The 12,837-nt window shown below is 56.9% G+C and overlaps 1 protein-coding gene across 4 annotated transcripts in view; it reads left to right on the forward strand.

Moving 5' to 3' along the window:
* Positions 1-12,837, forward strand: part of PRKCB (protein kinase C beta) — a 135,363-nt gene that overhangs the window by 61,918 nt on the left and 60,608 nt on the right. For all 4 annotated transcript variants that reach the window (XR_007504582.1, XR_007504583.1, XM_049791906.1 and 1 more), the window contains 2 exons: positions 4,534-4,645; positions 5,786-5,914. Coding sequence is in view for 2 of the 4 variants with exons in the window: in XM_049791906.1 (XP_049647863.1) it covers positions 4,534-4,645; positions 5,786-5,914 (241 nt within the window). In the remaining 2 variants the exon portion in view is untranslated. The remainder of the gene's footprint in view (positions 1-4,533; positions 4,646-5,785; positions 5,915-12,837) is intronic.

Consider the following 12,837-nt stretch of genomic DNA (forward strand, 5'->3'; position numbering starts at 1 on the left):
TTGCACAAGGAAACAGAAGAAACTTCAGTGCCTTGCGTACATGACTTATTTTAGAGATGAGTCCAAGCAAGCTGGACATGTTTTAAAAATGTTTCATGGCTCAGACTGCTGGGCCGGAGGAAGGGTCTGGTCCTCCCTCTGCCTCCCACCTCCTCCCCGCCCCAGGGAGAGGCGATGCCTGCCCTCCGTCTGAGCTGGGCAAAGCTGAATTTAGTGCAGAAGTAAATAAAAGCCCGGGCGGATCCAGCACGGCGTTTGCAATTCTGGGTACGACAGGGCTGCTGCCCTTGCCAGGACACGGACTTTGCGTGAGAAATAGCTGAAGCAAAACGCCCTGGCTTGCCCGTCAGCGTTGCCAGTGCCACCCCGCTCGCCCCGCTCTGCTCTCGCCCCTTGGCTTGCTGCTCCCGACCAGGCTCTGCCCAGCGCCGTCCCGACAGACTGCCGCAAAAGAGCAAACGGGTTCCCGGCTGCCACGAGCGGCGCGTAAATTGTCAATCTGATCAATGCCACCGGCTGCCTGCCTGCACGTAATTGGTAAGCAGTGGCTCCTGCATCAGCATCTCCATCAGGGTTCAGCGGGAAAGCGCACATTACGTCGATGCGGTCATTCAGCGAGCTCGGTGGTGGGTATGACCCTGAAGAAAGGCACAGGTGATTGCTGAGCCTGAATATGGGTCCAGCTGGGCTGCGCTCAGAGTGCCTTGAAGGCCGTGAGCTGATTACTCACAAATGAAATTTCTTGCGTTCCCAGGAGAGCTCGGGCTGCTGTCGGCCCCGACCCGCAGAGCCGCGGGCTGCGCGCAGCCACCGGTGCCCGCGGTGGGACCGCCGGGGCCAGGGCGGTTCTGGGGGATGCCAGCGGCTGCAAGGCTCGCTCTGCAAGTCAGGGCTGCAATAAGTCAGGGCTGCGCTGTTGCCCTGGCTCGCTTCAGACCAGAAGCCTGCTGTCAAGTTGAGAAGCAGAAGCCAGCTGCCTCTGATGGGTCGGTGCTTGCAGGATACCGGGTCTAAGTCAAGAGCGGCTCCTCTCCTCCCCGGCTCACGCTTTGACTCCCTCAGTTGGGCTCACATCCTCAGGACACGCACATATCCCTCTGCTCGGAGGGTGACAGATCTGTGGCAGCGCTAATGAGAGAAGCGAGAGCCTCTCGGTGCAGTAAAACAGTCCTAATGGCGTTTTTCAGTTCTGCTCCAAAGAAAGCTTTTCCTGCCCTGTTCTTCAGGGATAGCTCTGCGCTGGTAGGATGGAGGAGGGGTGCCTTTTCTTTTCTTGGCGAACTTCTTTTTAACCATTCTTGTTTTAAGCCTCTCTGCATCTGCATACGCAGTGATCTCGTCATCCCTGTCTCTGTGGTACAAAAATAGTCTCTTTGTGAAACAACTTCAGCCTTGTTCGAAAATGATATCCAGAATTTCCAGTTTCTGGTACTTTCTAAAGCACCGGTCAAGGTGAAACGATTCCCCCCCACGCCCCGGCAGCCGGAGAAGCGGCTCTGCCTCCCCACGCCTGGCTGCTCCCATCACCCTCGCACCCTTTGGCCTCTGGGTGTTGGGTCTCTCCAAAACAGCCCCTCGCCGGGGTGGGAGCAGAAGGTGAAGCCTGAGGTGCCCCCGCGAGGGATCCGGCTCCCTCCGAGGGGAGGGTGCCTGCTCGTGGGGCTGGGATGCTGAGGGAGCGGTTTGGAAAGCTGCAGCCGTCCCTGTGCCAGCGCGCTCGTGCTGCCGCAGCGCTGCTCGGTGCACGCTTTGCTGTTCTAGCTCTGGCTTTTTTAACTCTCGGTTCCAGTGGGAATTCAACATCCTTTGTATGAAGTGGAAATTGTCTCATTTTGCATTAAGCTTGTATTTTTTTATGAATGACTAAAGCTTTCATTTGCCTGAACGGGAATATCTGTTTCTAGAAGGGAACACAGAAACTGGAGCACTCGGGGGCGATTCCTCCCCGTGCCACACGCTGGAGTTTGACTGACGCGTGGCTTCTGCTAGAGCTGCCCCTGTGCCCCCCCTGCCCTCGTCCTGCTGCCGACGGAGGGTCGGCGGTGGTGGGCCGATGCCCGAGCATCCCCGGGTTGCCCGCCCCTGCAGCGCGGTGCGGCGGGAGGGGTGGGTGCTGTGCCCGGGGGGGCTCAGTGGGATGATGCGTGGTTCAGTGTCCCGCTGGCCGGCCAGAGACCTCCTTTCTCCTGGGACAGCAGCAAAAGAAAGTTTTACGTTTTCTTGGGTACCTCGTCTCCAGGGAGGCAGCCCGAGCCGTTCCTGCGCGCGTACTGGGGGGCTTGTGGGCGCTGGCGCTGTGCCCGCAGGCGTTCGGCTGCCGGGGCGGTGCGGGGAGCCGGTTCACGCCGATTAAAGAGCTCTGTGTCGTACAGGCAGAGCTGCTCACAGAGACGGTCCTGAGCTGCTGTACAGAGTTCGGGTTATAAAATCAAGCAGGGTAACTTTTCAAGGGCTTACAGGGCGTCCACTGGAAGGATCTGACGAACGCTGCAAGCCTCTGTAAAAGGTGCGGGGGCTTTTCGTGGTGTCTGTTCGCGCTTTGGGCAGCAGTGCCGGGTATTGCCCTGCCTGCGGTGCCACGCTTGCCGTCAGAAGCCCGGGCCAAGCCCCAGCTGCCTGCCTGAAGCTTTCACAGGGGGAAATTCCTCACCCCGCCGCCTCCTCTTCTAGCCTAAAATCCAGGTTTAAGTTTTCTGTGCTCTCTTGTATCTCCGGGGGATACAAAAGGCTTTCAAACGTACAGTGTCATTTAAAGAAGCGTCTCTTTGGTAGCTGGGGGTGTCCAGGAGACAGGGTCATCGCGAGCCCTCGTCCTCTCAGCCTTCCTGCGACACAGCTGACACACGAGCTACCGGAGGCACGTTGCACTCTGTATCTAGAAGTGGTTTGCTTAGGGTTGAACGTGAGTTATTTCAGTTTCAAGTACAATACATTTGCTGAAGCACGTACCTAATCCCTTGCATTTAACAGATTGAATTAAATGAAGCTCCGTAAATTGTCCACTTTTCTGGTATCACTAAAGTTATCTGGGATGCTGTGAAGTAATAATGTATAATATTAGTGATGAATGCAACCGAAAGCTTCAATGCAATAGCGGTAGGAAAATTAATTTCAAGGGAAGGTAATGTATTGGCAGCTATGTTATAGCTTGGTTCTGACTCCACTCTTTATTTATTTACTCAGCTTGCAGTGCCCTGAAAAGGCGTCTTTCCTAATGCCCAGGCACCTTTCCAGGCCATTAAAAAGCCAGTCAGCTCAAATGACCAAGCCAGGAGCTATGCCTCATCCCTAACCCTTAAACAATTAACCTGAGATGAAATTAACCCAGCTGCTACTTGCCATAGTCTTCTCCCTTCCCTCTGTGCGTGCTGCGACCGAGCGTGCTGAGCGCCCAGGCAGGCAGCCCCAGCACCCTCCTCCGCAAAGCCGTGATGCTCTGGGCGATTCTTGCAGGAACAGCACTGCCCGCCCCAGCATCGGCCTTGGCTCTGCCCCGGCGTGCCCGTGGTCCCGGCGTGGTCCCGGCGGTGACGTCCCTGCCCCTGCACTGGGGTTTCTGCAGCTCCCGGGGCAGGGCACTGAGTAGGCGGCTGCTGCTGGGGCTCTGCGCCTGCTGCCCCAGCTTCTCCAGGAACCGCAGCACTTCAGCCAATGCTGGCTGCGCTGCTTTGGGGCCGGCAGGAGACGGTCTGTTGTCTCATCTCCTGCGTAACTTTGTGTTGTCTTAAAGATGCTTTGTATTGAGCCGAATAACCGAGGTTTGGTAGGGCTTCCAGTATTGTCTTGTCTTGCATGGAAGATACCAAGAAATACCAAATCCTTGGTCTGCCTCAGTCATTTGTTCCAGTGGTTGATGCTGTCTCCCTGTTGAGAAGTTGTTTCTCATTTGAATTTGTTTGGCTTTAACTTCTGTAGACCCTTGTTAGAGTCCAGGAGCCCTGTTTGCAAGGTGCCTGTTTGCAAGACTGCAGCCAGTGTCCGGGATAAACTGGGCTTTCCTGGTTCTGTGTACTCCGCTGTTGCAGAAAAGCCTGCCATTGGTTTTAAGAAAGCTCAAAATATTAAATTATACCCTCAGCAGCTTGATTCCCTAGGAGCATGCCAGGGAGGGGTTGGTACCAGAGCCCAAAGATGTTTACTGGGTAGTCTTAATATAGGTGGAAATCATGGGTGGTTTTTTCTGCTTTGCCCCACTGGGTTGACGTGGAAGTTGAGTAGTGTCCAGCCCTTATGTTGCTTCTTATGTACCAATTTCACCTGGTGTTTTCTATGCTAAGACCAAGTTATTTAAAAAACAATAAATCCCCAGACAAGCCAATGCACTGCTTTTTCATTGTTATGGCAACACATATAAAGAGTAATAAAGCTGGATCTTGGCGACTGTTGGAAAAGGTCCACATCAGTCGGTGGCAGTTGACTGAAGTCCATTAACAGCACCTCCGAAGCCAGCTGGCATGTGAAATGTGGAGAGCGGTGGTGCCTTGCCAATATTTGATGCAAGTTTATAATCTTTATCTTTTATTTTCCTCCTAGGATCCCCGGAGCAAACACAAATTTAAAATCCACACGTACTCCAGCCCCACCTTCTGTGACCACTGCGGGTCGTTGCTGTACGGGCTTATTCACCAGGGGATGAAATGTGACAGTAAGTGGCGTAACCGGTGGCTGCGGTCGCAGCGTCGGGGGGCTCTGGCACCCGGTGGGGGGGCTCTGCCACCTCGAGGGCCCGGGCAGGGGCTCCCAACCCACGCCAAGACCATCTCCCCTCTGCCACCGGCGCGCAGCACGCCGCTGGCGCCCGGGGGGCCGGACACGAGTGGGCACCTTCTCACCTCTCGTGGGGACCCCCTGTGAGTCCTGCAGGCGGAGGGGAGGGAAAGGCATCCAGCGGCGGGGGGATTCTGCCCGCATCCCCCTGCAGCATCATCTCCAGCTCTGGGTTCTCTGCAGCGCCGGCTCCGACTGACACCCTGTGGCCGTGGCGGCGACAGCCACGGTGACACAGCCAGAGTGCTCGGGTCTGCACAGGCCTGACCCCGGCACGGGGAATTATTGGGCAGAGAGGAGGAAATGGGGGACGAGAGAAGAGGGAGGGGATGGAGAGGGAGATCAGTTACTTTCCAAGTTAATCTTGCACGTTCCTATTTAAAAGGACTGCGAATACACAGCGTCGGCTTGCGTGCTTAGGCTGTCTGCGGGGAACAGCATACTCTGCTGCTCACCATGTGCTGGCTTTCTCATAAATATAGAAGCTTGCTGACTGTTGTGAGAACAGTGTATTCATTATCACTTTCAAAATGTTACCGAGTGGAAATGAATTTCTTTACAATATATATTTTTATATATGTATTTACATTTTTTATATATAAATTTTTGTACATGTACATATGTATACACATATGCAGGTAACTTTTAATGCCCCTTGTCACCTCCTGGTGAATCCAGCTGAATGCTCAGCATTGCCCCATGGGTGTGATGGAAGAGAAGTTTGATAAATCAGCAAAACTCAAGTAATTAGAGTGAGGGCTAAAAGCCCTGTAATCGCTGTAGGCAGGACCCAGAACCGCTGGTGGTGGCGGGTCCCTGTGCCCGGACAGGGCTCTGCCAGAGTCTCTGGCTGCCTTTGAAGATCCATTTGCTGCATGTTCATCCCAGAATCCCTCACAAACATCCCCGTTTAAAAGGAGGACAAGTTCTCCCCCTTCCATCCCCTCTGAACACCCCGAGAGCTTTGGCAGGAGTGACAGGAGTGCTGAGTGTCCCTTTCTTTCTCTCCGCCCCGCAGCCTGTATGATGAACGTGCACAAGCGCTGCGTGATGAACGTCCCCAGTCTGTGCGGGACGGACCACACCGAGCGTCGGGGACGGATATACATCAGGGCTGACATCGAGAAGGACGTGCTCACCGTCGTAGGTAGGTGTGCGACCCAGGTACAAACCCCACGTCGGGGGTCGCCCGGTTGCCCCTCCCTGCGGCCGTGTGCCGTGCCAACAGCCGTGCTGGCTGCGGTGGGTCCAGGGAGTGCAGTGCCCAGCGGGCGCCTGGCAAGGCAGGACGAGGCTTTGAGCCTTCCCCGGGCGTGCTCCAGCCCTCTGGCAAGCACTGACTGGGGCTCCAGGGGCTGTCTGTACTAAATAGCTTTCCCAGTTACAGACTTTTCAAACTGCTTTCTGAATCAGATAAACGTGAGCATCTGCGGCATCCTGGGGCGGGTGGCAGAAAGTTTCTCTGTTTAGCTATGCGGTATGAAAAAGTATGTTGTTTGTATTGTGCTGTCCGTGTGATGAACATCCATTTCTTGCTGTTCTTTCCGTGCCCTTAATGGTACCTGGGCCTGCACAGGTCTTGGTGGGAATCTCGGATGGCCCTTTTACCTGACTAGAGCTCTGCAGCCTTCTTCCACCAATTTCGGAGACTCCACGGCCTCCCTCTCTATCCGCATGTGCTGCTTTCCCACTTGGTGCTCGGAGGCTGCTGGGGCAGGCTGTCCCTGCAGTGTGGTTGTACCCTGGGGGGCACAGAGGGACATCAGCCCCTCCGCACTGCCGTGGTGAAGAGAACCGTCGTTCTTCACATTTCCTTGCTGTTTACCAGCTCCGACGGAGAGCTGGAGCACGGCGTAGCGCTCGCGGGACAGGCTGCTGCAGCTCTCTGCAGGGCACCCTGAGCAGGGCTGGCGTGAACTGGGGGGGGGCTGGCATGGATTGGGGGGGCCGGCGCGGCTCCCACCACCCTGGTGATGGGTGGTGGGCAGGAGCCATCCCGCGTGGGCGCGTCCCCAGGGGAGGCACAGAGTGGTGATGCCATCTCGCGGTGTCTGCCGCCGGGGATGTGCCGGGTGGTGGGATGCAGGGTTGGAGGAGGCTGCAGGCAGCCGGACAGCGCCAGGCTTGGCAGAGGCTCCTGCCCTGAGTGTCCCAGGGACCCGATGGCCACCCATGGGGAAACCTCTTGTCCCCCATCCTGGTTTCCCCAGTCCTGGAACTCCTCCATTCTCGGCTTGTGGCAGGAAACAGGATTATCCTGTCTCTAAAGGCTTTTGCCACCCGGGTTTTGAGTTCCCAGAAGATAATTGCTTCCCCCGTGACCTGTAAGCATCTCATGAAACGTAAGCTGTGTTCTTGTAAAGCCTCTTGTCCCCTGCACGGAGAGATCGGACTAAAGATGTAAGACTCTGTTGGGTGCCGGTGGCCGGCATCTTGCGGTGCGGGTGCGGGTGCCGGCAGCGGGTGGGAGGCAGGGAGAGCTCTCTGCGGGCAAGGCAGGCAGCTCGGGGAAGAGCTGGGGTTTGTCTCACAAAGGCTGAGCCCAGCGCTGCTCTGGGGAAGGAGGTTTCTGCCCACGCTGGGTAACCAGGCAGCTCCGGGCGGTTACGGTCTCTGCAGGGGACTGCCGAGCTGTTCACCGTTATTCACAGGATGAGTTAAGACCGCGGGGTGTAAAATGCCGCCTACCTGCCCACGCTGCAAAGGTCAGCCGCCCCTCTGCGTGGTCCCCGGCGGATACCAGGCTGATGGCACCGACAGCAAGGACCGCATCCTTCTCGGTTGTCCCACCAGCTTTGGCTGGCTCCTCTTGGAGAAGTCTGGTTTCCAGCATCCTGCAGGGCGGCTGGGCTGGCAGCGGGAGGTGCCGTGACATCCACAGGGTTTGCTTCAGTGGGATGGGGTCAGCTCTGAGGCATCCGTCACCGCTCTCACGGGGGCTTCATCCCCCAGGGAGAGTGTGAGGCTGTGGGGGTGTCAAGGTCTCGCTGCTCTGGGGTGACTCCTTCTTGCCTGGGAGGACAGGCTGGGCAGAGCGCATCCGAACAGACGTGTGTGATCCCGGCGGCGGGGCTCCAGCCCTCCCAAACCAGCCCTGCCTGCCCCTTCTCTACTCCAGCAAGGGGTGACCCGAGCCAGTCCCCCCAGAGTGATGGGAGACCAAGGGGAGCGTTGGGCCGCGATGGGGCTTCGTGGAGGTGCCCGAGGGTGGGCAGGCGGTGGCACGAGTGACCCCCCAGCCTCGCGTAAGGAACTGCTCGGGTGGGATCCAGGAGCGTGAAGAAGAGCCGGGGTCCTTTTTGGCCTAGAGAGCAGTCAGAAATGTTTTCAAAAGAAATAGCAAGCTACTGAAAATATCAATGAAAAATTGGAAAATGTTGTGGGGTTTTTTTGAATTTGTTTTTTATTTGTCCTTAAAGGAGAGCTTCAATGAACCACACAGAGCTTTCTTTCATAGAAGTCCTGCTTCCCGGGCACCTTCCTTCCAGGGGATGAGGCGGCGCTGGTACCCAGCCTCCCAGGCGGAGGCCGATGGGGCACGGAGCTCTCCCTCCCACTGGCACCAAGGGCTCCCTGGCACCGGAGCCACGTTCCCATAGCTCCGAAGGCAGGGGAGAAACTCCCCCGGCCCCTTTCTGTGCAGCTGGATTTTCTTTTCTTCAGCTGGGTTTGAAAGACTGTTTTATTTCTGGCCCTTTATGGAGGTGTTGGTGAAAACATGTCATCTGTTGGCTTTTCCAGAAAGGCAGGGAAACGTACTGTGCTCTCCAGCTCTGCCGCATAGCTAATGAAGGAGTGGGAGCACTTTGAGAGAGGAGAGACTTGTGCGCTGGCTCCCGAGGTGGGGAGCCCTGCCTTCCCTCCTGCTCCTCCGGGCAGGTCAGGGGCTCAGGATTTTCGCTCCAGAACTTGGAGGGAAGGTGGAAAGGTCCGCTCGGTCCCAAAGCAAACGTGGGCACCCAGCCCTGGGGAGCCGTGTGCCAGGCAGACGGCAGGCTGGGCACTGCGGTTTGTGCCGCCGTGGCCGGCTTTGCCCCCTCTCCGGTGGGTCAGCGGAGATTTCCATTCCCCCAACGACTGTTCGCTTCAAAAAGGCGAAGACCTCAAATTATGGGTGGGTTTCTATTGCCAGGTTTTTGGCAGGGAGAGGCCAGATGCTGAAAAATTAGCCCTCGAGTTCTGGCCAGGGCTTGTTGGAAGGGTGGCACAAGGCACGGCAGAGGGGTGGTCTGGGTTTGAGCGGTTTGGGGGGGTTCCAGCTGTGCTGGAAGAGCCATGGTGTGGCTGGTAGCTGTGCCTGGAGGCAGGTACTCTGCAGACGTGGCCACGGCCAGGACGTTGGGCTGCCAGAGGGGTCTGTGTCGCTGACGGCATGTGCCAAAAAAGCCACCGGTGTCTCCTCCTGCAGAACCTGCCTCGGCCACCCCAGGGTGGCACGGGGGGGGGCACGGTTAGAGAGTGGCTCCCGTGGGGACACAGCCCGGCACGGGGAAGACAGCAGGCTGAGCCAGCAGGCAGGCTTCTGCTGGAACAGATTTCTGGTGGAAAATGCCCTTTACAGGTTTTCTGCAGAAATTTCAGTTTGGGGTGGGCAGGGGGTGGATTTCTGTCAAGAATGGGAGCAACAGCGTGGTGATGGGTGGGTGGGTGGGTGGTGGAGCACCCCGAGCCTGGCAGGGGTGGGGAGATAGTGCTGGCTGGGGGGGTGAGCCTGCTGCTGGGGTGCTCAGGCTGGGGGGTTTGGGGGTTGCAGGTGGAAGCCTGGCTGCCCTTCTAGAGGGTACTGCGGGGCTAGAAGCTGTTGGGATGGAGAAGACCTGTGGCAAGTAATTGTCAAAGCACAAATGAGCAGCGAAACCAGTGGGAACGAGGGAAGAGGTTTCTACAAAGCAAGGAGATCAGGTCTGAGCAGTAAGAAACCAACTTAAAGATGGACCTTGTCCAGCTTGTGGATGGGGTTTCATGGCCTGGGGGCCGGCTGCTCTAAGGGACGGATGAGCCGCTGTTGCCGCCACCCCTGCGGTCAATCCCAAGTATTTGTCAGCATTTTCCAACACAGCACACGCTCTCCCTGTGCCAGGTCTGTCTCCATCTCGGCACGGAGCGGGCAGAGGCTCAGCTCCGGGCGCCCATACGGCCAGGCGCAGGCAGCATTGCCCATCGCAGCAGGCAGAGTTGGGTCGCACCAGACAGTGGGATTTCAGTGCTGGGATCCCTGCTTTTCCTAAATACACTTCTCTGCTGGTTTAAGCAGGCAGCGCAGGGTGCTGTAGCAGGCTGGAGCGGTTGGGGTGGTGGAGGGCAGGGGTCTGGTTTTGAGGGGCTTTCTGTGGTGCCCGGGCACCTTTGGTCCCAGCTGCACTCAGGTTCTGGTGTTGGGGGAAGATCTTCTCTCTGTCGTCCCAGGGGTGGAGACCCTTGCCCAGAATTTTAGTAAGCTTTCCCGTGGCAAAAAGCATCACAACGGCGGTGTTAAGGGTGAAAGGTCTCTACGTGCTTGGCTGTTGGAGCGAGCAGGCAGCGCTTGTCTGGGCAGGGACAAGTGCCTGCAGGTGGCAGCACAGGCATGGCCAAGGGAGGATGAATCGGTGCTTTGCTTTTTTTGTCGACTTAAATTTGACAGGAATTTGCCATATGCTTTTCGGCAGGGTGTTTTTCTTTTCTCTCTCTATGATTTTTTTAATTTTTTTTTTTCTTTTGTAAGGCTAACCTTTTCCTCCCAATGGAAAACACAGCTTTTTGGTTAAACAGTGTGGTGTTTGACTTAGAATGACTTGTTTGGTTACATAGTGACCTGACAAATTGCATCTGTGTGCATCCCCCTTTCTGAAGGTGGCTGTGACTTGCCCCAGCAGTGTTTCTCCCCCCTCACGCTCCGTTATCCTGACAGCAGCAGGTAGGAGATGCTGCTGCTTCCAGTGCAGTGAACGCTCACCATCTTCAGCTCACAAAATGAAGGTCAATGAAGAAGGAGATGTGTTTAAACACAAGAAACTCGCATTGCTGCAGCGTGCAGTTTTGACCCCGAACCGTGCGGTGGTGTAGGGAGGGAGCGGGTGTTTTGCAGGGACAGAGCAGTCGCAGGGTCGGCCGTAGGCTGTGCTTTCCTTCAGCAAGGGCTGTGCTCGCGCTTTGCTTTTTTACAGCACTTGGCACAGCGCGGGCCTGCCTACAGCACGGTCTGCCAGATACTACTGGCAGACGCTAACACGAGAGAGATCCAAATTTCAGTGTTTTTAACCCGTTCTTAGTTCTGAAGAACCAGAATGAACCTCAGAGCTGCAGGGTAGGGGACTGGTGAGAGCATCTGTATCGGTTCCTGGGGGTCGGTGAGGCTTCGGGCAGTGGCCCCTGCAGAGGCAGGGGATTGAAATTCAGTGGCCAAAGCCCCAGATTTCTCAAAATCTACAAAATGTGCACAGATCAGCCAGGGCGGGGTCTCGAGGAGGTTGACTTCCATCAACTGGGTGTGATTTAATAAGCCAGCAGCATTGTCCCTGGCCGATGCCCGTTCGGAGAGCAGCAGGCATCAGCTCCGGTGCACCCCTGTGAGATCCAGCACGGCCGCCCCGTTGCCGACTGGGGCCGGGGGGGCAGACTGGGGGTGACCGGGGCTGGGGTCTGGTGCAGCCGCGGTTTGCAGGTCTGCAGGGCTGTGCCCAGAGCAGCAGCAGTGACGGGAACCTGCAGAGCTGCCCCTCCTAATTAGCTTCCCAGCTCTTGGGTCTGTGGTGTTAATCACTCCTTTATGTTCGGGGATGGGCTCTGTTACAGCTCTTTTCACGCTATACGTTGAATGTAATTGTATAATGGGTGCACCCGGGAGTGCAGCCTTGCACGCTGCAATCAGAGCCCTGCATTGCCATTGTCTGCTGCTGCTCGGAGGTTGCTGAAGCGCCGGGATTTATTGGTGTTCCCAGTGATTAGAAATGCCTGGCTTTGTCTAATATGAGGGCACCTGGACAAATAAATGGCACCTTCCTAATGCCCGTGGCTCTGCGCTCTTGGCTCGGTGAGGTGCGGCTGTGGAGCAAGTCCCCCAGCTCTGTGCTGGGGACAGGGCTCGCTGTTCCACCAGCCAAAGGCAGTTTCCAAAATACAGGAGGTTTCCGAGGGCCTTGTTAATTAGGGCACAAAACAATCTGCATCTCATCCAGCAAAGCACTTAGATACGTGCTCTTGGCAGGCGCTTCTCTTTTGAAGCATCAACGCGAGCTGTGTGGGGATGGGTGATCGGCAGCCCTGCGCTCGGACCGAAAGCCCGGAGCGTGAGCGAGACCCCCGAGATGGAGCCGGCTGGGACGGCCCCGGCCCCGTCGCTGCCTCCCCTCTGGGACACTCGGGGTTTGCTTTGTGCGAGGGGGGAACCAGCTGCGGGTGACACCCCTGGCTCGGGCACGGTCCTTCTGTGGGGCCGGTTTGGCTGTTGGTCCCCAGCACGCACCGGCTCCGGCTGTGCTAGGCACCCCGCGTACCGTCCTGGTAGCAAGCAGGGTTTGGCTCAGAGCCTAATGAGCCGAGGTGGATTTGAGCAGCAGGAGAAATGTGTTTGGATGGCTGGCATGTCTGTGCATTTGGGCTGGCTGGAGTTAAAAGCTCTTTATCTTCAGCGCTGAACAGACCGGACCCAGGGAACGACTGCGTGAGGCTGGAAAACCTCAAGTAGCTGGCTAGAAATGGCTGTTTGCGTTAGCAGCTCTGCTTGCTAAATGTGTTGTTTTAAATCACGATAAAGCATCCACGCAGGCGGTGCTGTGCATGGCACCGCCGGGAGCGGGGCCCCCGAATGTCCTCGGAAGCGAGCGACCCGAGCTGCCGTGGGCTCAGCCTCCTGGGAGGCCGTTTGGGGAGAAGTCTCTCCAGCTCTTTGGCTTCCTTACATCAATACCATGACTTTCACAACACCGTATTTGGAGTCTCATTCACTCTTAGAAGGGCGGATGCAAATCGCGTGGCTTTTTCCAGCAGCAGTTTGGGAGGCCATCCGAGCTGAGCATCGCGGCGGGCTGGGGAGCGAGGGCAGCCGAGCCCGGGGCCGGCTCTGCCGCTTCTCCTCCAGTGGTGAAATGA

The sequence above is a fragment of the Accipiter gentilis genome, chromosome 33 (assembly GCF_929443795.1).
Source record: "Accipiter gentilis chromosome 33, bAccGen1.1, whole genome shotgun sequence".
NCBI classification, from domain to species: Eukaryota; Metazoa; Chordata; class Aves; order Accipitriformes; family Accipitridae; genus Astur; species Astur gentilis.